This window comes from Psammomys obesus, unplaced genomic scaffold, assembly GCF_907164565.1.
Source record: "Psammomys obesus unplaced genomic scaffold, mPsaObe1.curated_primary_1811, whole genome shotgun sequence".
NCBI classification, from domain to species: Eukaryota; Metazoa; Chordata; class Mammalia; order Rodentia; family Muridae; genus Psammomys; species Psammomys obesus.
Genome location: NW_026588368.1, coordinates 6,518,683 through 6,542,494, shown reverse-complemented (window position 1 = coordinate 6,542,494; position 23,812 = coordinate 6,518,683). Strand labels below are relative to the sequence as shown.

Here is a 23,812-nt window from a genome sequence, read left to right as displayed (position 1 = left end):
GAAGAGGACACCATAAGCTCTGACCTCCTGTCCTTTCTTCCTACACCATGTGGAAGAACAGACAGACTCTGCCATGTCTCATTTTAGTTCTTCTTGTCTTTCTGCCTTCTGCATCCTCATTCCATTCAGATCCGTGAGTACCACCAAGGCCTCTCCTATATCATTCCTCCGCCAAAAGACCATTCATTTCCTTTCACAGACCCTTCTCCGGAAAACCTCCCTAAAGACTTTTTGCTTTAAAATTAACAAACAGTAATTATATGTGTGTGTGTTTCCCAACTCTAGGATTACATGATTATGTATAATCTTTGTATTTAGAATTCTAAAGTGATCAGTGTGGCTAAACTGAGGTGTTATGTGATTTAGAACAGCGTTCCTCCTAGGTACCAGGAGTATCTAAAATCCCAGCAGTCAGAAAAACTCTTATTTGTTGAACCTTCTTACTCACTTTGAAAATGAGCATTTAAACTATTGGGACTCTTGGTTGGAAACGGATAGGCTACAGTCTAACCTTGGTACAGATGAGACTTCAGGCACACCAGAACTCAGTGGATGTCTGTGTCCTATAACAACACTCTTGTTAGGATCAAGGGCTTGGATTAAACTACCAGTAGAACTTGTTTGGTGTCCAAAGTATCCACATTATTAGAATTACATTTGTTAGTGACTTTTTCTGTTTTGAGATCAGAAAAATACATTTATGAACCTGGTGATACTGCAGTATACACAAGTGATCAGATAGACTTTTAGATATTTTGAAACAAAATCTGTAATGCTAGGAAAACATAAAGAATGGTTTCTACAGAGAGTTTTTTACTCGTACTCAGGTGTAACATAAGTGAATTATGCAACTCTGAATTTCACAGTCATATTATAAATTTGAGGGTGAAGAGTACCCAAAAATAAAAACAGGGTACTGAGTTCTTTCCCAAGAATTAAAAATGGTCATGAAACAGTTCTGATGAATGTTTCTGGAAAATATAAAGATTCCCACCATATCTTCATTTAAAGAAAACAAAAACCCGCAAGAACTTGAATGCTGGCTGCTTAGTACAGGGACCACCTGTCACTTGAACCTGCCTTGGTGGGTGACACAGCTGATGCTGAGTTATCACCACTACAAAAATCGATAATCATCCTGCCACTCTGTTGTATCATGCTGTCAACTGCCATCTCAGGCTGTAGAAATATGGATGGCAGGGGTTACTGTGATGAAACTACAGTCTTAAACAATATCTATCCTGTGCTGGCCCAAACTCCTTCCTTTCCAGGAAGTATATGGTGCTGGTCCCTTCCCAGCTCCACACTGAGACCCCTGAGAAAATCTGCCTCCATCTATACCATCTGAATGAGACGGTGATGGTCAGAGTCACCTTGCACTCCAGCTGGGGAAACAGAAGCCTGTTCAATGAGCTTGTGGTAGACAAGGACTTGTTCCGCTGTGTTTCCTTTACTGTGAGTACAGAAACGTGTTCTGGTTTGTTTATACATATATGTACATATGTGTGTTGATATGCATCTATAATATACATACAGATTTCTAAAAGAGATCACTCTAGAAACATATCTGTGACTTCAAGTCAGTAGAAACTTAGATATTTACCCAATAAAAAATTACCATAGATTATCACACCCCAAAATGTGAAGAGCCAATTCTTGTGCATATGCTACTTTCCCATTGAATTTTCTCAAAAGTTTAACCACCCAGAGAAAGAGACATTTTTCCCATGCATAGTACATTTTGCTAGTGAGTCACAAACTTTCAAGTAACACTCAGCTGATAAGGTCCACAACTCTTCTGAATAAGTGTTGGTTTCTTGTTCAGGACCTATCCTCAAGACACAATTTCTACCACCACTGATATATTGTCTCCTAATTTCTACCACCATTAATGTATTGTCTTTCCCTCTACATCAGTTTCAGAGTTAGAGCTATTTTTCAGTCAAGATCATATTTACTCCGTAAAAATGACTGTTTTGGTGCATCCATTGAATCACATAAAATACTGTGTTTTCTAGTCATCCTTTTTATTCTGACACTTTTTTCCTCCACATAACACTTAAACAAAAATTAACATAACACTTAAACAAAAATTAACATAACACTTAAACAAACACTGATGTGACCCATCTCCTTCCTGTGATGTGGAAGGAGATGAAGTGAAAAAGGAAATCTAAGAGCTGCAGAGGGTCAGACAGTGAAGGGTCTTGTCTTCCTCTCTTTCTCAGCTCCCCAGACTTTCCCTTGCTGAGGAGAAGGTGTCCCTCCTGGTCCACATCAAAGGGCCAACACATGAATTCAGCAAAAAGACGGTGGTGCTGGTGAAGAACAAAGAAAGTGTTGTCTTTCTCCAGACAGACAAACCAGTGTACAAGCCAGGACAGTCAGGTATGAAGCTACAGAGTGGGCAAAGGTTTTAAGATGCTGTCCTGAACATGGCACAGAGAAGACCTGAGTCTCTGGACCTCACTAGAAAATTCTCTCTCTCTCTCTCTTTTTCCAGTCAACTTTAGGGTTGTCTCTATGGATAAAAATCTACACCCTCTGAATGAGTTGGTGAGTCTTTCACTAGTGGGCATTGGTGAGTTCATCAAGACAAAATGCTACCTTAATATTCTAATTTCCAGCCCCTTTCTAAAGTATGAGCTGATCTGGTTTTGATTCTGATCTTTTGCCTATTTATGCCCTTTCTCAGTTACAATTGGCCATTTTATGTCTTCCTGATATGTGAAAGTCCTTATTTTTCAGTTGATTCCTGATTTAGTATCTCCTTGCCACTCTATGAAAGCTAGCCAGTAGGGATGATGATTCTAGTCACTACCAGCTTGACTGTAGAATGGAAAAGCCTAAATTGGACAACAAAATCACATCCTCTCCTCCAAAGGCACAGAGATAATTGTGTCAGAGAGAAAAAAACTGTAAGAAGCAGAGGTGAATACGGTAAGAGCCAGAATAAATACCAGGGACCAGTCCTCTAAACACAGCATGGCAGCTGCACGTTTGTACTTACCCTTGTGTTAGCATACACAAGCACATGCACTATCAAGCCCGACCAAAGCCAAGCATGGAGAGGGGAGATGTACATGAAGCCCCACTCCTAGCTGAGGAGCTCTTGTTAACTGACCGCTACTGGGAGAAAGTCGGTTGTCTTTAAGAGGGCAGACACTGGTAAGTCAACCATATTCCAATGGAAGTCCACACAACCAAGAATAAATTGGCAGTTCAAATGAAATTAATGGTTGAAATAAAAAAAGAAATTTGAGAACCCAGAGTCAGATGAGTAGGGAAGGGTGGTAGATCTGGTATAAATGGAGGGAGGGTTGACTAATATCTTAAAACACTGTAAAGTATCAAAGAACTAGTTAAAAAGTAAACAAAATAATAATCCACTTTACTTAATTATTTCTTTGAAAATAAGAAATTAGTATAGACACCATTTGTTGGCAAGTCTAAAGATTCTATTAAACCAATAGTCTGTTGTGTAATTCTACCAAGGATATTTTTTTCTATTTTCTACTATTATTCTTCTGTCACAACTCCAGCCTCCTCTTCCTCCATTCTCCCTAGTCTCTCCCCTAAACATCCTTCTCCTCCAGATCTGTTTCACTGCAGAAAAGAGCAGCCTGTCCAGTGATAGCAGCTGAACACAGCACAACAAGATGCAATAAGAATAGGCCCATGCCCTCATATCAAAGCTGAGTAAGACAACCCCGTAAAAGGAAAGGGCTCCCAAGAGTCTGAGCCATTCAGTCATCCAGCATCTCATTCCTGACCTCACAGGCAGTATGGGGCATAAGCTCCCTTTCGTGTCTTGGGCCCAGTCCCACTTCTGAGAGCCTTGACTGGTCACAAAAGATGGTCTTTCAGGTGTCAAATCCCCCATTGCTAGGAGTCCTCAGTGAGGTCACTTTCATAGGTTCAAGGGAGTTTCCACTACAATAGATTTCCACACTGTACCTTAAATGCCTCCTGTCCCCACCATCTCTCCCCATACTCTCTCTTCTTTCCTCCCTCCCCTGTCTGACCCTTTCTGCATCCACTCTCATCCCACTCAAAAGATCCATTCTACTTTCCCTTCTTAGGGAGATTCCTACATCCCCGTAAAGCCCTCCTTGTCACACAGACTCTGTGGGTCTGCGGATGACAGTGTGATTGTGCTTTACTTTAAACTTAATATCCACCTGTAAGTAAGTACATATCATGTTTGTTTTTCTGGGTCTGGGTTGCCTCACTCATAGTGTTTTTTCTATTTCAATCCCTCATTGTATACACATGTGTATAGTTCTTCTGAACAATCTCTTAATCCCTTTACCTATCTCTGTAGGCTTCTGACACAAAAATTTCCAGTGTAGGTTCTTGTCTTAGTTAAGGTTTCATTGTTTCCTGTGAAAAGACACCATGACTACGGTCACTCTTATATATTAAAAACAAAAACAAAAAATAATTACTTGGTGCTGGCTTACAGTTTCAGAGGTTTAGTCCATTATCATCATGGCACAAAGCATGGTGGCATGCAGGCAGACATGGTGCTGGAGAAGGAGCTGAGAGTTCTACATCCTGATCTGAAGGCAGCAGAAAAAGACTTTGTGGCACACTGGGTGTAGCTTGAGCATTTGAGACCTCAAAGCCCCACCCCCACAGTGACACATTTCCTCTACCAAGAGGATACCTACTCCAACACAGCCACACTTCCTAATCATGCCACTCCCTATGGCCATACATTCAAACACATTGGTCTATGGAGGCCAAACCCATTCAAACCACCACAGTTGTTGATCACTTCCTAGTTCTTTGTGTGTCTCTGTGTAATACATGTTCACTTGTCTGCACATGTGTGTGTTATACACATGTGTATGCTAGCCAGAAGACAATCTTGGGTGTCAGTTTGGGGTATCATACACCTTGAGTTCTAAGTCAGAGTTTCCCCCTAGCCTGGGTTGATGATCCTAGCCTTGATGGTCTGGCTCGGCTGCCTGGCCAATGATCCCTCTAGAGCTGTCTGTCTCAGATTCTCCAGCTAAGACTACAGTAGGCACTTGTACCTGCTTTTTATGTAGATTCTGCTGATGAAGCCCAGGTCCTTATGCCCCAGCAGCTCACATGTGACCAACTGCCTCTCTTTCCTGTCTTTCACCTCCCGGATTCATCATAGTTACAACACTTTCATTTTTATGATGGGTAAATTCACTTCCATGAATTAATCCTTTCTTCAGAATTTCATCAACTACTCTGAGTTGTTTCATATAGATTTTACTATCAGGTTGCAGTTGTACAATCAGACTAGAAATTTGATGTGGATTTTAATAACATATATATTGCTTTGGAAATAGTCTGAATCATTCAACAGCACATGTGTCTGCCTAGTGAACATATATCTAACCATTATTTTAGATTTCCTTCTATAGATTCCCTAGTAGTTTGCAATGTTCTTCTTAGGCCTATTCAATTCTTAATTGACTTATTTCCCAAGTCATAGTTTTCATTAATGAATGAAGTTTATAGAATTTATAATTTGTTGCCTTCATTTTCAATGCAATTAAGATTTTTTTGTGTGTAGAATTATTTATTTTCCATGTTGATCTTGCTAAATTCTTTTTTTATAATTTTTATTTTATTTTTTTTATTAATTACACTTCACTCACTTTGTATCCCCCCTATCGTTCCCTTCCTCCTCGCATCCCAATCCCTCCCTTCCTCCACCCTCTGCCTGCATGCACCTCCCCAAGTCCACTGATAGGGGAAGACTTCTTTTCCTTCCTTCTGATGCTAGTCAATTAGGTCTCATCAGGAGTGGCTGCGTTGTCTTCTTCTGTGGCCTGGTAATGCTGCTTCCCCCTCAGGGGGAGGAAATTAAAGAGCAGGCCAATCAGTTCATGTCAGAGACAGTCCCTGTTCCTATTACAATGGAACCCACTTGGATACTGAACTGCCATGGGCTACATCTATGCAGGGGTCTTAGGTTATCTCCATGCTTAGTCCTTGGTTGGAATAGCAGTCTCAGGAAAGACCCCTGTGCTCAGATTTTTTTGGTTCTGTTGCTGTCCTTATGGAGTTTCTGTCCTCTCCAGATCTTACTATTTCCCACTACTTTCCTAAGATTCCCTGCCCTCTGCCCAAAGGTTGCCCATAAGTCTCAGTATCTACATTGATAGTCTGCAGGGCAGAGATTTTCAGAGGGCCCTCAGGAATTCTTTAGTCAAAATGACTTATCTTGGATTCCAAAAGGTTTTGTGTGCCATTTATAAAGTGATCTTGCTAATAATGTGTAGGGTTCGTTTTTCTTCCAGTTAAAGAATTAAAGACAGGAAAAACCTTTAACACAGCAGGCAGAAGCAGTCAGTGGAGAAAGGATTTTTTACAGAGGTGAGGAAACACACACAGCAGGCACATGGGTGGGAGGACCCTCTGCAGAGGGGCCTGGAAAGCCCTCTCTCTCTCTCTTTCTCTCTCTCTCTCTGAAGGCTGGGGTCCTTAAGGATCTTTGAGATGTCTTCCTTCCCTCATTTAGGTTTGACCCATTTGAACAAAGACAGAGACTTTAGGGTTAGTCTGTCTTGGTCTTGGCTTTGAACCATGTCTGTCAGATGTGTGTGTGGGTCCAATGCAGAGGTACCTTAGCATTAGGAGGTAGAGCCCTGTGCTGGGCCTTTAGGTCTTTGTCTTAGACCAGGAGGATGTGGAGGGAGCCAGAATTCTACCATTTTCATTATCTGTTTTTGCTGCCTCTTTCTGACTACCTACTAGGAACTGTTCTAATATTTTCATCCCTTAGTCTAATAGTAATAATTTTACTTCTTCACTCACAGTTTTCATAACAGTTTTCTTTGCTGGCCAGAAAGGTCAGGGCCTCCAGGACAGTACTAAAAGATATCATATGTAGGACATTTCTGAAAATTTACTTTTGTGAAAATTTCTTTTTTTTAATATATGTCATATTTTATTACATCTTTTACATACTAATTAACACAGACTATAAAATAGACATGTATGAACATGTTATTTGTAATCATCAGATTTCATAAATAACCAGCACTCTGCTAATGAGCAAAATTTGAATGTTGATTTTATTATTTATTTATTATTTTTTGAATTAAATTTTTATTTTTTTGTGTTCCATGTATGAATTTATTTTTATATTAATTACACTATATTCACTTTGTATTCCAGTTGTAGCCCCCTCCCACATTCCTTACCAATCCCACCCTCCCTCATCTCCTCCCATGCTCCATTTCAAATCCACTGATAGGGGAGATCCTCCTCCCCTTCCACCTGACCCTAGCTTATCAGGTCTCATCAGGACTGACTGTGTTATCCTCCTCTGTGGCTTGGCAAGGCTGCTTCCCATTTCAGGGGACTGGGATTGGTCAGAGAGACAGCCATTCAGCTCAGAAAGACAAATGGGATGGACAGGAAAAACAGGAAACAGGACAGGAGCCTACCACAGAAGGCCTCTGAAAGACTTTACCGAACAGTGTATCAAAGCAGATGCTGAGACTCAAAACCAAACTTAGGGCAGAGTGCAGGGAATCTTATGAACAAGGGAGAGATAGTAAAACCTGGACAGGACAGTAACTCCACAAGGAGAGCAACGAACCAAAATATCTGAGCAAAGGGTTCTTTTCTGAGACTGACACTCCAACCAAGGACAATTCATGGATATAGCCTAGAACCCCTGCTCAGATGTAGCCTATTACAGCTCAGTATCCAAGTGAAAAGTTCTTACTTCACAGATTTGCTTACTTTGCAATGTCAAGTGACTCTTTTTTTATTTACATGATTTCACTGTGTAATCCTGGCTAGCCTGGAATGCGCTATATAGCCCAGGCTGGTCTTGATTCATAGAGCTCAGCCTGCCTCTGCCTTCTGATTGCTGGTATTAAAGTGTGTGCCATTAGGCCTGCCTGGCTCAAGTGATATTTTCACAGCCTGTTAAGAGAACTACTGCCTCTTTCTTTCTTGCTTCATGCTGATCTTATAAAATTCAAACTGCAATTTGCACTCTCTTCCTCTTCTTCAGAACCTAAAGATGAGAGTGAGAGCAGGAAAGAGAAGAAGAACCTAAGTGCCAGTTATTTCAGAGGGTCAGGAAATAAGGCACACAGTGAGATATCAGCAGAAAATGGAGGGTGCCTAGTGTCCTGGACCCAGGTCACACTGCAAATAGTGTTTAAACTTATGTTTCTTAATCGGTTTATAAAGCAGTAAGTTTCCACATAGCTTTTTTATAGATCCTTAGTTTTGGTTAACTCTCCCACCCTCCCCTCTCTTCTCTCCCATCAACACACCATTCCTGCTTAAGTCCACCTGTGCTTTGATGCCACCTCCATCAAGCATCTCTCCTACCTGGAGGAAGTTCCCACCCCAGTTACCCTCTTCTTTCCTTGATTCCACAGGTGTGCTCCAGGTCAAACACATAACTCTACATATCTGCAGTGATGAACCACAGATAGGAAAGAACACACAGCAATTGTCTTTCAAGCCTGGCTTACAATTATAATTTTTTCAAGTTTCATCCATTTGCCTGAAAATTTTGTGATGTCATTTTTAATAGCTGAATAGACCTTCATCGTGTACAGGTGTACCACACTTTCATCATCCATTGTCATGACCTATCTTTCTGTACTTTCAGAAACCAGTCCTATATCACTAAATCTCCCTTACAACTGCCATTAAGTGCTCCCTTATCAGCTGCTAGAAATGGCTGTGTTCTTTAAGCTTGTGGTCACCTAAAATAAGTTTGCCTCTGCAGACAGCTCAGTTACAACAGAATCTTGAATGACCTTGTCAGTGTCTGTCTTTACTGTGTAGACTTCATCCAATCATTGAGAACCAAGCCTCCTGCAAAACCTCTGAAAATGCCCCTCTTGGCTTGGCCAGCAGCAATTCTCCTTTGAAGCAAGAGCAGCTATTGAGGCCTTTCTTCCTTTATATTACTCTGGCAACAGTCAGGCATCTGTTAAATTCTTCAAGAGGTGCACACTGAGGACACATGCTAATAATCCCTTTGTAGCTCATTAGATGAAGAATGGGAATCAAGTACCGTGCCCAGAACATCCCTAAGTTATAAATTTTGATTGTATATATGTTAAAAATTATTAATATTCATTTATATTTTAGTAAAACAGCAGTTACCCACTAACCAGCTCTATATCCTAATAACCACACAGAGAAACTAGGATTTATTTAAATATTTTTTAGCCTAATGCGATACGCTGTACAATAATTACTCCATCCTAAAACTCCAAGCTAGTATAGCTTTCTCCCATTCAGATTTCCCAATTTTACTTGCTTTTTTATTAAATCCTAGGTCTAGTTCATTTCTCTTGATGTTTCTTGGTCCTCTCCGATGGGACCCATCCTCTCTTCCTGTCTTTTCTCTTCCCCTCATCAGACCAGGAGGCCCCACCCTATTCTCTCTCCTGCTCAGCATTGGCAAGATGGCTTTTATTGGCAATACAGAGAACAAACCGTGACATTTTTACACAAAATTGAGACAGGAGACGCTTAGAATTAATGTCATAATGCAATGTCTGGATTGAAAGCAGATAGTGGGGTAGGCAAATCAGCATTTGAATGAACAAGGGAAAAGTGGACACAAGAACATTATGCCAACAGATATATTTAAAGCTAATAACTCCATTTCACACTGCAAATATATCTCATTTAAACAGTAAACTCTATAATCTCCAGACTGTAAAGGCTCAGGGTGTGACTCACAGCACATCAGAGAAATCTTACAGATAATGTTCCACAGTTCCATTTCAGAGTCCCTGTTGATTGAGTGACTGGTACAACTCGGGTAGTTCTATAACATATACTTAAATTTTCTCTGTGGTGGTTACTTGGCTTGCAAGCAGCTTTGTAATGGATATTAAGTCCATCCAATTCTAACTGAAACTGCCGTCCTAAGAACCAGTCTATAAATGTATGGAATCTGCTGCCTGTGTGAAATTTCTAGACCATTGATTCCCAAACTTCCTAATGCTGTGATCCTTTAATACAATTCGTCATGTTGTGGTGACCCACAACCATAAAATTATTTTCGTTGTTGCTTCATAATTGTAATTTTGCTACTGATATGAATCATAATGTTTTGGAGTCAGGTTTGCCTAAGGGGTCACCACCCTCTGTCCTGAACTAACACTGCTTTCCCTTTTGTTTCAGTTTCCTGTGGTTTACATTGAGGTAAGAAGCTTCAGTGTTTCATATTCAGAGAGAACTCAATCCACTGAAAGTACCTTGACGCTGGGGTGTTGTAGACCTAGTGTGGGTCAGCAGCCTTCTGCCATTTGAGATAACTGGTTGGTTATGCCCCACCTTTCCTTTATTTCTCTCTCCCCTAGAAGAATATTAGCAGGCTCCCAAATGCTTCCACCATGAGCACAGTGGTCTTAGATATGTTGTTGTTCTTAATACATTATTGACTTAGGAAATTTGCAACCTGTTTCACAGGATCCAAAAACGAACCGAATTATGCAGTGGCAGAATATCAGCACAGAGACCGGGCTTAAGCAACTGTCCTTCAGCCTGTCTCTGGAGCCCATTCTGGGCTCCTACAAGATAGTGATACAAAAACAATCGGGAGAGAAGAAAGAGCACTCCTTCACCGTGGAGGAATTCGGTATGCTTGGGAAGACTGCGAAGGGAAAGCTGGTGTCATAAGTTTCTACTTATCACAGGATGAATTATTTTGAACAAACTGAGGTCCAAATGTGCAAGACTGGGTTTCATCTGAACGAAGCTAAGGTTATCCATCTAGCAACATGGAACTTGCAACTAGTTCTGGGATTTTCAGGAGCAAAATACTTGGTTTTTCTTACTTAAGTAGATATCTCAGTGATTTGCAAGAAATGATATAATCTATAATCGCTCAGTCCTCTAACTTTATGTAGAGGGTTGGACTTAGCTTACCAATGTGATATCATCATTTATAAGCAGAGACTGATCATTTACGCAACTAAAAAAAGTCATTTTCCACTGGCATTTCTCCTCTCTTTCCCAATAGTGCTTCCCAGATTTGAAGTTCAACTAAAGGTCCCAAAAACCATCTCTGCACGAGATGAAAAAATAAATGTAACAGCATGTGCAGTGTGAGTTATCTCTTTCTATTCTTCTAACATTAAGGATGTACTTGGGCATGGTATCACCCAGCATAATGTCTCATTGTAGAGTATGTAGAAATTGAAGGCCGTGTCCTTCCCACCTAGAATGGCCCCTATGGTGCTCCTTTCTTCATTGTGTCCCTTACTGAGCATCACTTCCGGCTCAGTCACTCACTGCATATGTTGCTGATGGTAATTCTCATGACACCAATGATAAAATCAGTTGTATGAGGCGGTAAAGAGTCCCTGTCTTGGGAGACAGAAAGGTGCCTAAGAAGAAACAGTGACCCGTGTAAAGAGAACACAGACACTAAATTATGGCTCCCAGTCTGGCTCCAGCTCCAGCCACTGCCGCCCATGTTTAACTGTTAGGCATCTGGGTTTTCTCCTTGCATTTCTATACCTCATAAATAAGGATCTTGTACTACAGCAACTAAAACTGCTATTTCAATCTGAGATCCCAGGAAGTCAAAGCACACTGGAGAAATTTGCAAATGTGCCCAAACCAGACAGAAGAGGCCACCTTAGCTCACATTGCTTGTTGTTAAAATGATCATGCTTAGAAAAATGATAAGAAAGAAGGCAAAAGATTGAGGTTTGTAAAAACGGTAATTTTCTCATGTTCCCATTAATCTCAGCCCTATCAATTACTAGCTAAGGATCCTGATTTGGTTACTTTTAAGGACCAGAAGACAGAGAAAAGCATGTCTCCCATAGGTTCTTAATGGTGCTAAATTCTTAATAATATAGTTAGAAAGTGTCATGTGGTAATAATGGCCCATCTTTACTGTCATTATAAAACTAGATAGAGTCAGTTTCAAGGAGTGTGGACTATGGGAGGGAAGACAGTGAGTCTCTGCTTCAGAAACACTCTTGGTGTGTGTGCATTTATCTTGTGACAGATATACCTACGGGAAGCCTGTCCCAGGACATGCAAAGATAAGTATATGCCTTAAATATCTGCACTTCGGCTTTGAGAGAGAGACTAGATGCAGAGAAGTCATTTCCCAGGTGAGTGAAAACTGTTCACAGGCCTATTTTTAATATCCAGGTTAACTAACACAGCAATGCATACAGCACAGCTGAGGGGAAATGCATAACTAGATGTTGAAAGATGATTTTCTGAGACCCCAAAGTGTAGCTCACTGATGGTCATTAGCCAAGCAAGTGTGCAATCCCCAGGAGATCCTTGATGTCGAAAGTGATAATCCCAGGACTCTCTATTTTTAAAAAGATGTCTCAATAGCTTGACTTCAGCACCAAATTTATTTTTTGTGTGTATACGTTGTGCAAAATAGTAGGTTGATGACATTTTCATACATGAGAATCATGTATCTTAACCATATTCCCATGACCCCTTGCCACCTCTGCTCTCTGTGTCCTCACTCCCATGTGTCCTTCTCCTCTTCCTATATAGCGCCCTCTACTTTCATGCCTCATAAACTGTTCTTTGAAAGTATATTTTAATTAGCATGTATGAAATGTAAGTAAAGTGTGAAAAACCATGGGTTTCCTTGCAATATATTCAATCATGTGTATCATACACTTGATCACCTCATTCATTACCTACCATATTCTCTCTATCCCTCCTCCTGCCAGACTCTTTCTCTTCCCAAATGGAACAACTTCCATTTTGCCATCGTTTTGTTTTGTTTTACCCTCACATATGACAGGAAACATGTACCTTCGTGTGTCTGAATCTGGCATATCTGGTGAAAGGGGATCATCTCTGTGCCCATAAATTCTCCTCTTCAGTTCTGATTACCCATTCATCAGCTGATGGGCTCGCTTGTTTGTGAGTCACAGAGATGACAGGCGTGCTTGTGAACAGGTGTGGGGATGCTGACCCAGGTTTCGTTTCCGTATTCCCCACCGCTGACCTTGTGGTACTTTGACCTTTCTTTTTTCGAGGAGCTTCTATACTAGGTTGTAGTCACACCCACAGCACGTGAGGTGTGCAGAGCATTGGTCCTGAGCTCACAGACAAGCGTTAGAGAAACCGGGAATGTCAAACACTCCGGTGTTCTCCTCAACGGAGGAGATGTTTACCTGTTTACCACCCAACAGGCTGGGGACGGATGTAGGTAACTCCCTGCTAATCTGCGTCTGTAGGGCCAGACCACACCCGAATCTACCCAGACTCGCCCTCTAGACCTTCATCCTGAGCACTGTTTCCCAGTCAGTACAACCTTCCTTATGGGAGATGGCACTTGTACTTGGCAACAGCCTGGGAGACCTCTGTGCTACCTGCAGGGCCAGGCCACTCCTGACTCCCACAGACCTTTATATTCATCTCAGTCATTCTCAGCAGCCAATGATCACCTGTAGCTGTAGCTCTTGATCTAGGAGTGGGGCTCTGGGCAATTTCCCCATTTCACCACATTGGCAGGTTAACTGGTTCTACCCTTGTGTGAGTCTTGTTCAGGCAACCACATTGTTGAGAATTTTTTTTTTTGCATTACTATTTTATTTTATTATTTATTACTTTTATTTCACTTTTTATCCCAGCTGTAGCCTTTTTCCTCATCCCCTCCCAATCCTACACTTTCTCTCTCTTTTCCTCCCATTCACCTTCCCCAGTCCACTGATAGAGGAGGTCCTCCTCCCCTTCTTTCTGACCCTAGCCTATCAGGTCCCATCAGGATTAGCTTATTGTTTTCCTCTGGGACCTGGTAAGGCTTCTCCCCCTCCCCTTGCATGGGGGGGTGATCAAAGAGCCAGCCACTGAGTTTATGTCAGAGATTGCTGCTGTTCCCCTTACTAGGATACTCAGTTGGAGACTGAGCTGCCATGGGCTACATCTGTGCAGGGGTTCTAGGTTATCTCCATGAATGGTCCTTGGTTGAAACTGAGAATTTTATGGGTGTATTTTTCCTGTTGTGTCTGAAAGACCCTATTTTTGCAACAGGTCTTCTGTTCTCTCACAATCTTTCTGATGCTTGTTTCATAATTTTCCCTGATCCTTCAAGGTTGGGCTTATGGTGGAGGTGTTTCATTTGGGGCTGTGCACATCATAGGCAATTCTCTGCATTTTGATGAGTCCTGGGTCTCTATAATGGTCTCTATCTATTGAAAAATAAGAGTTTTTGATGAGGTGAGACCTACAGGTATCTGTAAGTATAACAACAAGTCTCTGCAATGTAGTAAGGAGCTATATTGCTTCAGGAGAACGGTGGCAGTAGTGGGCTGTCCTCTACAGTCTCTGTGACTGTCAATGTTGTCCATTTCTTCTTGGTTTTACACTTGTGGTTTGGAAGAAGACAAAAATCTGTCTACTTGTTTCAGGTTTTCTAAATTAATTCAGAACTGGTTTTTGAAGTGTTCTAACATTCCAAATTTCTTTAATGTCTATGTAATATATTTTCTTGATCTTCTCTTCTGAAATAGCCATCTCTTAGACTCATTTATTCTTTGTATTCTTTATTTCTGTTTCACTAATTTCTGCTTGTTTTTATTATTTCTTCCTATCTGCTAGTACTGAGTTTGGTTTGATCTTTCTTTTTTCCAAATCCTTGATTTGTATCATTCAGTCATTTATTTGTGTTATTTCTTTTCTATTTTTTTTCTTATCAGCACCCAAAACTATAAATGTTCCTCTTGGGACAACTTTGAATTTTTTCCAGAGGTTTTGTTGTTTTATATTTTCATTTTTATTTAATTCCTGGATTTAAAATTTTTCTTTCTTGAGTTCTTCTTTGATTCATTTTTATTTGGTGTGTTGTTTCATTTCTATGAATTCATGTAATTTGTAGAAATTATTTAGCTATTGATTTTAAGCTTTATTGCTTTGTGGTAATATAGGACACACTGGGATATTTCAATTTTTCTGTATTTGGTCAGATTTCCTTTGTGTCCCTCTATGTGATCTATTTTAGAGAACTTTCATTTACTACTTCAAAGAATATATGTTCTTTGCTGTTTAAGTGGTGTCAATCTTTCGGTAGGGGCCTGATTCCAGTTGGAATCCTGGAACTTATCTTCTGGAAGGAAAACAAGGTTCCATTTATCTCAGAAGCCACTAGAGCACGTTAGGGTGAGGCCCCACTTGCTAATCCAGGCTGTGGAAAATGTTTTCCAGAGAGTCTTACAGTTTAGCTCTTTTAGCATGAGGCCTGCAGTGTCCATGGAAGGTCAAGCATTCCAAAGTCTGTGGTGATAACAAAGTGTTACAGCTCTTGGTCAAGGTACTGTGCTGAGCATGGCAGAGGTGCCCACCAAGGCCCATGCCTGATTGGCTTGCATCCAAGACATAGGCCTGGAGAGGTTGAGGCTCAGTGACCAGAGTGCAGTCCCTGTGAGATACTTTCGAGAGGAGGATAAATAACGAATCTCAGATTATCTTGAAGTGAGAAATCCTGAACCTTTATTCCTATTAAATCAAGGGCAAATTCCTTGGGCAGAGGGAGGGATTTCAAGGGTGAATGTGTTTGATTTCCTAGGGTCTGAGGGTCAGGGATACTTAATCACAAGGAAGAAAATTCAGTACTTAGCTATCCTAGGGGTGGGGAAAGGTGTGGCTAATCTCCAAGTACAATTGAAGGTTGCTGCTGAACAGGGTGAGGGTGAGGCTTTTCCAGGAATTTCTAGATGCTTGCTAGAGAAGTTTCCTAATCAGGGAAATAGCCTTTATTCTGCCCTGAGGGCTTTGTGACCTCCTTACAAAAATTACCCGGATCAAGGGAGAAAAGGACATCTATCATCATAGCATGAGTGCAAATGAACTGCCTATGAGGAGATAATTAACTTCATCCTTTTCTAGCAGAGCCCCACACAGTGGTATTTTATGGATATATGTAGGTCTATTTGATGTAATTTAATTCTGATGATCTTGTACCAAATTTTTTATCCAGATGCCCTATCAGAGAAATTAGAGTCCAGAAATCAAGTATAATTATTAGATTGAGTTTCATCTGTGTCTTAAAGTCTAGTAGTATGCTTTTTATGAAAGTGTGTGTGCTAGAGCTTGGTTCATATATGTTTATAATTGTGATGTCTTCTCAGTTAATTGTTCCCTTGATCAGAATAAAATGTTCTTCTTTATCTCATCTGATTAAGTTTGAAATTTATCTTGTCATCAGAGACCAAAAGATTAAAAATTAGTAGGTATTATTAATTAAGGCCTGAACTAGGTGGGTGGAGAAGTCTAGTAATGCCCTGAGGGGAAGGACTGCCTTACTGCATTCTTTCTGCACCCACTAGAGATACAGTTGCTAGGAAACTGGACTATCCCCATAGGGAGGGACACCAGGTCATTATGGTCTGGGGACCCTCCTATAGCCAATCAATTCAAAATGTATCATTTTGACCAATAGATGCTTGCCAGGAAGGAATTGTCCCTGCCTTGGGCATGCTGGGATGGACCAGAATCTTTAAATCACCCAACTAACCTAAGCACAGGGTGCCTGGCTCCCACCACTTCGGTGGGGGTGGGGGGGTGGGCCCAAGATGCAGCTTGTAATTTACAATAAAAAGAACCTCATGTATTTACAGCAGAGTCTAGTTATTCCTGGTCTTTTGTCGTTTGTGAATTGGGCAGAACATTTTGGGGGCTCGTCCGGGATCCCAAGACTCCAGGAACATGACCCGGAGGTTTTTTATGCCGGCCATAAGTGTCTAAATGTCTCTGTGCAATGTTTGTATGTGCAGTACTTTCTGTTCTCTATTCTGAAAATTCCTCAGAGCTCGAGGTGTCCAGTATCTAGGTAGCAAGTCTGATCAAGGTGGATGCATTGGTGGTCACAGCTGCCAAAGTTCAGGGGGACACCCCTAGCTTCATCAGTATTTTGGTGGGAAATCTGTCTAGTCTGTTTTGGTTTTTTTTTGTGTGTGTGTGTCTTTTGGGAGTGAAATTGTTAGACCTTTGCCAGACACACTTCCAACATGGTGGAGTGCAGTGACCTTGTATTCCCAGCTCCCGAAAGCCTCAGGACATAGTCACCCCTCCACACTGTAAGCTCTGAGAGGCCTGGTCTCACAGGCCCAGACTGCCTGGTCCCAGTGAGCACCATTAGATGTCTCCTGGGGCAATAGCCTACTCTCGGTGTCTCCTGGGGCAGTAGGGCCCATACCTCCAGCACGCACTGGAGTGTAGCAGCAGGAGGAATCAGTATGTTAGGCCTGCCTCAGAAGAATCAGTTTTGGTCCTGGGATATTTGGCCAGCTGGTGAATGGTTTTTTGTCTCAATGTCTTTGTGCAGTATTTGTTTGTATTTACTTTCTGTTTTCTGTTCTGAAAGGCCTCATGAAACTTGTTTAAAATGTGTATGTGTGCCTATATGTTTATAAGGTTTATAAATGCATATGTTTAAAGGCAATGATATAGGTTGCCACTTGGTATGACTCCGCCATCTTGAAATGCCATGTGAAATGTAATGTAACCTGTGACCACCATCTTGGTAGCCACATGTTTCCTTCTAGATTAAAAGGATGGGTTATTTTAAATTGGTATTGGTTTTAGAGATTAAATTGTTTACACCGGTAAATTCTGATTTTAAAATCTGGTTTTGACTTTTATGCTTTGTGAATTCTCCCCTATAAAAGGGGTACTTTATTTTGATATTGCAAAAACAGGTTTTAAAAATTGTTTAAATGTTTAAGGTATAAAATGTTTAAAGTTCATCAGGCATTTTAGACAATGATCTTGGGTAGTCTAATAGAGAACTTGAAACAGCTTCTCGATCCTTTGAGGGAGAACAAAAAAACTTTGGTATTTATTTTATTAATTTTACTAAATGAAACCAAGACATATGGTTTGAGCTAATTGAGAAAATTGTAATTTTTACAGTGTTTCGTGCAGAGAGCTGTTTGTTAAACTACTTTGTTTATTGAAAAACATGTTTCCACCCTGTCTTCACCTTGAGACAGAAAAGAGGAAGTTTCACCAAGTTCCTTAGAGTTTGTTTATGTGACCTTGGACCATATCTGCTGCCAGGAAGTAATTTTAGAAAAAGAGTTTAGCAGTTTCAGAACTTCTTTTTGTATTAATGTAACTTGTTTTTACTTTGCCTATACAAAGCAAATCGTGGACGCTGGGCTCCAGCTGGATCATTTCAGGATGGAAAGGATTTTGATGAGAGTTTTTATGTTTTATGAAAAGCAAGGGAGAGAGCAAGAGATATTTTAAAAAATAGCTTGTCTAAAGTAAGAATGTCTGGTTAAGCCAGAAGAATGAAGCTAGAAACCTGAAGGTATATATAAAATGTTGCAAAAGGTTAGTGTATGTATAAATAACCAGAGGATAAATATGATTTGAGAAAAAAAATGTATTTAAAATTATGTTTTACTTCATTTAAAAGGCTGATGATTCTTCATTGCAAAATGCTTTTTATGTTCTTTTAGGGGAAAAAAATTCTGGCTGATAGGTTTGGTATGGCTAGAATAATTCATACAGTTTAAAATTGTTCTATACTGTTATGTTATGCAGTTGGTTCTAAAATTTATTTGATCAGAATGTTAGGACTTTTGGTTATGGAAGGTAACAACACCATCAGCAACACATACTGGCTATGTTTGGTATTGTCAGTCACAGCCTGTGCTAACACATGGCTAGCTGCCATGATGGTTCATGGATAGAGGGTGGAGCTGTAGTTTTGCTGCCATATTTGTTTAGGGCTTCCAGCTGAGTTCAGTTACACATGGCCAGCCACCATGCTGGTCCGGAGACAAAGAGGGTGGAGCCATGAAGTTGCGATCATCTTTGTTTAGGTCTCTCAGTCATGTTCAGTCCTCTGATCAGTGCTAAGTGCAAAGCTTTTTACTGTTCAATTTTAATGCAAAGTGGTAGGATCAGCAAGATTTGGTAGCCTCTCTATAAACTGTATCTGATTAAAAGGTTTGCTTTAATTTTAGCTCAGAAAGAGCAGATTTAAAGTCATGCTAAATACTACAGTTGAGCCTTACCTAGTGTCTTTGTTTAGGTTTTTTTAAGGTTAAGCCTAGGACGGGTAACTATGAAGTCTGCCTATTTGTCTTAAAATATATAGTTCTAGAACATGCATCTGAGAAATATGCCAGAATTAGAGAGTAGAGCATTCTGTTTTATAGGACACAGTTTAGAGCAGATGATAAAGACAAAGAGTAACTTAGAAATGCTGATCCTCAAGCTTGTCAGAGATCTGATGAATATGGCATTTTAACATGTGTAAGCTTATTGTGACAGAAAGTCCTGAAATCCTGGCAGTAGCTCCCAAGGTCTCCGAGATTTGGGCACAATAGATGACTGTGACTCTGTATTGTGGTATGCTAACCACTGGGCAATACTGCCTCAACTGGCCCACTGCTAGGGCCCAGCCTAAATTGTGGACAAAGTCCTGGACATCTGGAGAGCCATTGTCTCACTTTGTGAGAGGCAAGGTGAGGTCAATCTCTCAATTTCCTCTTTCCACAGAAGCAGTCTCTCATCTGTGCCTGGCTGGACTGCCTCTGCTCAGAAAGTCAGACCACAGGAGCCAGGGACACTGCCTAGGTGATGGACTAACTAGTCATCTCTGTCATTTTGATTGGCACATGGATTGGTATATTTATTTAGCTTATAATTTATCCTTCTCAGGTCACTGATCACTTTGATGGCGAGGCTAAGCTTATGGTAGCTTTACAGCTAAAGAGCAGACAATTAGATCCACTGTTAGCTCATTGATCAGTTCATTAGCTAGCTAGAACTACATGGTACTAGATCTCTTATTTAGAAAAAAAAACAAGTTTGCTTTGCTCACAGGATTCATGTTAGTTGCCTGTGTCTTAAAATATATAAATGGATAAAAAATATGGAGCTAATGTAGGGTCTGAGGATATAGGAGTTTAGGTTGTAAAAATCTAGAGAGTGTTGTTATTTGGTCTGGGAAAATGTGTCAGGGTTGATAAATGCAAGAAAGATTGGAGAGTCTAAGTAGGTGTTTTAAGGTTTATAATTATGAGTCATAAAGATATATAAATAATTTAAACCATATTAAAAATGGGAGATATTTTAGATTTCCCCTCTTTGCTACTGTTGTGCTTATGTTAAAAGATTTCAGAAGTTCAGAGTTTTGGCATTGACCAATAGAGTTCTGATAAGTTGATGGAGCACTGACTGCTTATTATTCAGTCACCAGGTTGAGATTTTTAATTTCCTTTGGTTGTCTTCTGGAGATAGACTTAAAGGTGCTTCTCGTCACATTAAAAACATCTGTTTAATGTGCATATCTGACCCCAAAGTCATAGCTTTTAGTATGGTATTCTTAATATCTGCCATTTCTGGGGTAGACTTTGACACACCAATATTGTAAACCTATTCCTTCTAGTTACTTTGTAAAGAAAAATCCAAGCATGCAGGGGTTAGCAATAAAGCCAATAATGTATTTCTGCCTAACTTTCCAATGTAAACATGGAGATGAGGGCTAAAAGTAGACTCTGAGTATATGAAAAATGGCCAAGCTCCATTCGTGGCTGTTTACCAACAGCTATGCCCACAGAAGAAGTGTTAAAGAGTTCCAGACCGTGGACACACAAGTTGTTTATAAAGGTTATAAAACAAACAGCTAACTGATACTCATTCACTGGGATGCAGTTTTACCTGTTACTCTCAGAATGTTATATTAGATTTCCTGAAAATATATATTTCCTTTTGTGTACCAAAAAAAAAAAAAAAAATTCATATGAGTTTCAGGATGTGACCTGGATCTGGCATAGCTCAAAAGGATCACAGATGAGATTTTCCCTGGTCTTTTCCATTTAATAGACAAATTTTAACTTCTGTCTCCAGTCTAAATTTGTCTCAGCAGATTTTCACCTGATTGACTGAGTTCTGGGATCAGCTATGGATGGCAAGCTGAAATCTGGACTTCCTGGAAACTGACATGATTGCTCCCTGCCTCTTTGGGTGGATCAACTAACCAGATGCTTGGGACTGCCCCATTGCCCAGCCTTTGACTGGCATTTCAGCCTCCCTAGCCCCTGATGCCAACGGTCCAATGGTCAGAACTAAAGAAGCTCCAGAAGATGGATCTTCGCCCAAATCCCACCTAGCAGGCTGAAATGCTAAGTCAAAAGGGGCTGGCTCCCTGGGATTGGCTATTATCTTGGGCATCTGCTTAGCTGAAATGGAAACTAATATTGCAGCAACTGGGCTAAAAGCCTAGAGAGAGACTAGAGAAAAAGAATAATAGTTATTTTTGGCTTACTACCCCTATAGCCACCCTAAAGGGACCCCGTACTCATTTTGATTTTTATCTTTGGGCCTTGTATTTTCAATTGCTTAATGGCTTTCATAAAGAAATGCTTGAGAGCAATATAGCTAATGGTACTCAGATCCCATTACAAAAAGGTAAATCTATAGGATACAAGGGGTCATATCTGGAAGACCCAAGATTGGGTCTTCAAATGATCATGGGAAAGGGGAAATAAGAGACCAAAAGATTAAAAATTAGCAGGTATTATTAATTAAGGCCTGAACTAGGTGGGTGGAGAAGTCCAGTAATGCCCTGAGGGGAAGGACCACCTTACTTCATTCTTTCCCCACTCACTAGAGATAACAGTTGCTAGAAAACTGGCCCATACCCCTAGGGAAGGACACCAGGTCATTATGGTCTGGGGACCTTCCTATAGCCAATCAATTCAAAATGTAGCATTTTTGACCAATAGATGCTTGCCAGGCAGGAATTGCCCCTGCCTTGGGCATGCTGGGAGGGACCAGAATCTATGTTTCACCCAACTAACCTGGGCACGGGCACTCAGCTTGCACCGCTTCTGTGGAATGTGTAATTAAACGAAATTTCTTTTTTTTTATTTTATTTTTTTCTTATCAGTTACATTTTATTAACTCTGTATCCCAGCCATATTCCGCTCCCTCATTCCCTCCCAATCCCACCCTCCCTCCCTCATCTCCACCGTGCCACTTTCCAAGTCCACTGATGGGGGGACCTCCTCCCCATTCATCCGATCCTGTTTTATCAAGTATCTTCAGGACTGGCTGCAAAGCCCTCCTCTGTGGCCTAACAGGACTGCTCCTCCCTTGGCGGGTGGGGAGGTCAAAGAGCCAGTCATTGAGTTCCTGTTAGAAATAGTCCTTGTTCCCCTCACTATGGAAAACCAATTGGTTACTGAGCTACCACAGGCTACATCTGAGCAGAGGTTCTAGGTTATATCCATATACGGTCCTTGGTTGAATGTCAGTTTCAGAAAAGACCCTGTGCCCAGATATATTTGGTCCTTGTGGAGCTCCTATCCTTTCCCCATCATACTAACTCCCCTTCTTTCATATGATTCCCTGTACTCTGCCGAAGGTTTGGTCATGAGTCTTTGTATCTGCTTTGAAAACACTACTAGTTAGTCTTTCAGATGCGCTCAGTAGACTCCTGTCATACGTTCAATGCACATCCCATCTGTCTTTCTAAATGAGGATTGATCATCTTACCCCATGTCTACTCTCTTGATTATCTTTTTTAGGTATATAGATTTCATTATGTTTATCATATCTTATAGGTCTATATAAGTGAGTATATACCGTGTTTGTCTTTCTCCTTCTGGGATATTTCACTCAGAATGATCTTTTCTAGATCCCACCATTTGCCTGCAAATTTCATGATTTCCTCCTTTTTGATTGCTGAGTAGTATTCCATTGTGTAAAAATACCACAATTTATGTACCCATTCCTTGGTTGATGGACATCTAGATTGTTTCCAGGCTCTGGCTATTACAAACAAAGCTGCTATAAACATGGTTGAGCAAGTATCCCTTTTGTGTACTTGAGCAAAGTTTGGGTATATACCTAGCAGTGGTATAGCTGGGTCTTGAGGAAACACTATTCCTAATTGTCTGAGAAAGCACCAGATAGATTTCCAGAGTGGTTGTACCAGTTCACATTCCCACCAGCAGTGGAGGAGGGTTCTCCTTTCTCCACAACCTCTCCAGCATGTGTTGTCACTTGAGTTTTTCATCTTGGACATTTTAATGGGTGTGAGGTGAAATCTCAGGGTCGTTTTGATTTGCATTTTCCTGATGGCTAATGAGGTTGAGCATTTCTTTGTTTCTCTGCCATTCGATATTCCTCTGTCAAGAATTCTCTGTTTAGCTCTGTTCCCCATTTTTTAAGTGGATTACTTGGTTTGCTGCTTTTCAGCTTCTTTAGTTCTTTGTATATACTGGATATGAGTCCTCTGTCAGATAAAGGGTTAGTGAAGATTCTTTCCCAATCTGTAGGCAGTCGTTTTGTTTTGATGACAGTGTCCTTTGTTTTACAGAAGTTTTTTAGTTTCATGAGGTCCCATTTATTGATTGTTGCTCTTAGAGCCTGTGCTGTTGGTGTTCTGTTCAGGAAGTTGTCTCCTGTGCCAATGAGTTCTAGGCTGTTCCCCACTTTTTCTTCTAACAGATTTAGAGTATCTGGTTTTATGTTGAGGTCTTTGATCCACTTGGACTTTAGTTTTTGCAGGGTGATAAAATATGGATCTATTTTCATTTTTCTGCATGTAGACATCCAGTTGGACCAGCACCATTTGTTGAAGATGCTGTCTTTTTTCCATTGAATGGTCTTGGCTTCTTTGTCAAAAATCGAGTATTCACAGGTGTGTGGGTTTATTTCTGGGTCTTCTATGAGGTTCCATTGATCCTCCTTTCTGTTTTTATGCCAATACCATGCAGTTTGTATTACTATTGCTCTGTAGTACAGCTTGAGATCAGGGATGGAGATACCTCCAGATGATCTGTTGTTAAACAGGATTGTTTTGGAAATTCTG

General features: G+C 40.6%; 1 protein-coding gene across 4 annotated transcripts in view; it reads left to right on the top strand.

The window, feature by feature from the left end:
• The window catches only part of LOC129674252 (murinoglobulin-1-like), a 71,744-nt gene continuing 47,932 nt past the window's right edge, over window positions 1-23,812 (top strand). For 3 of the 4 annotated variants that reach the window (XM_055604115.1, XM_055604114.1, XM_055604117.1), the window contains exons 1-8: window positions 1-133; window positions 1,272-1,455; window positions 2,229-2,388; window positions 2,504-2,556; window positions 10,165-10,185; window positions 10,453-10,621; window positions 11,006-11,090; window positions 12,005-12,113. In XM_055604115.1, coding sequence (XP_055460090.1) covers window positions 48-133; window positions 1,272-1,455; window positions 2,229-2,388; window positions 2,504-2,556; window positions 10,165-10,185; window positions 10,453-10,621; window positions 11,006-11,090; window positions 12,005-12,113 — 867 coding nt within the window. In that variant the 5' untranslated portion in view covers window positions 1-47. Of the gene's footprint in view, window positions 134-1,271; window positions 1,456-2,228; window positions 2,389-2,503; window positions 2,557-10,164; window positions 10,186-10,452; window positions 10,622-11,005; window positions 11,091-12,004; window positions 12,114-19,301; window positions 19,455-23,812 lie in introns of those variants that run through there. The other variant, XM_055604118.1, reaches the window with a different exon arrangement.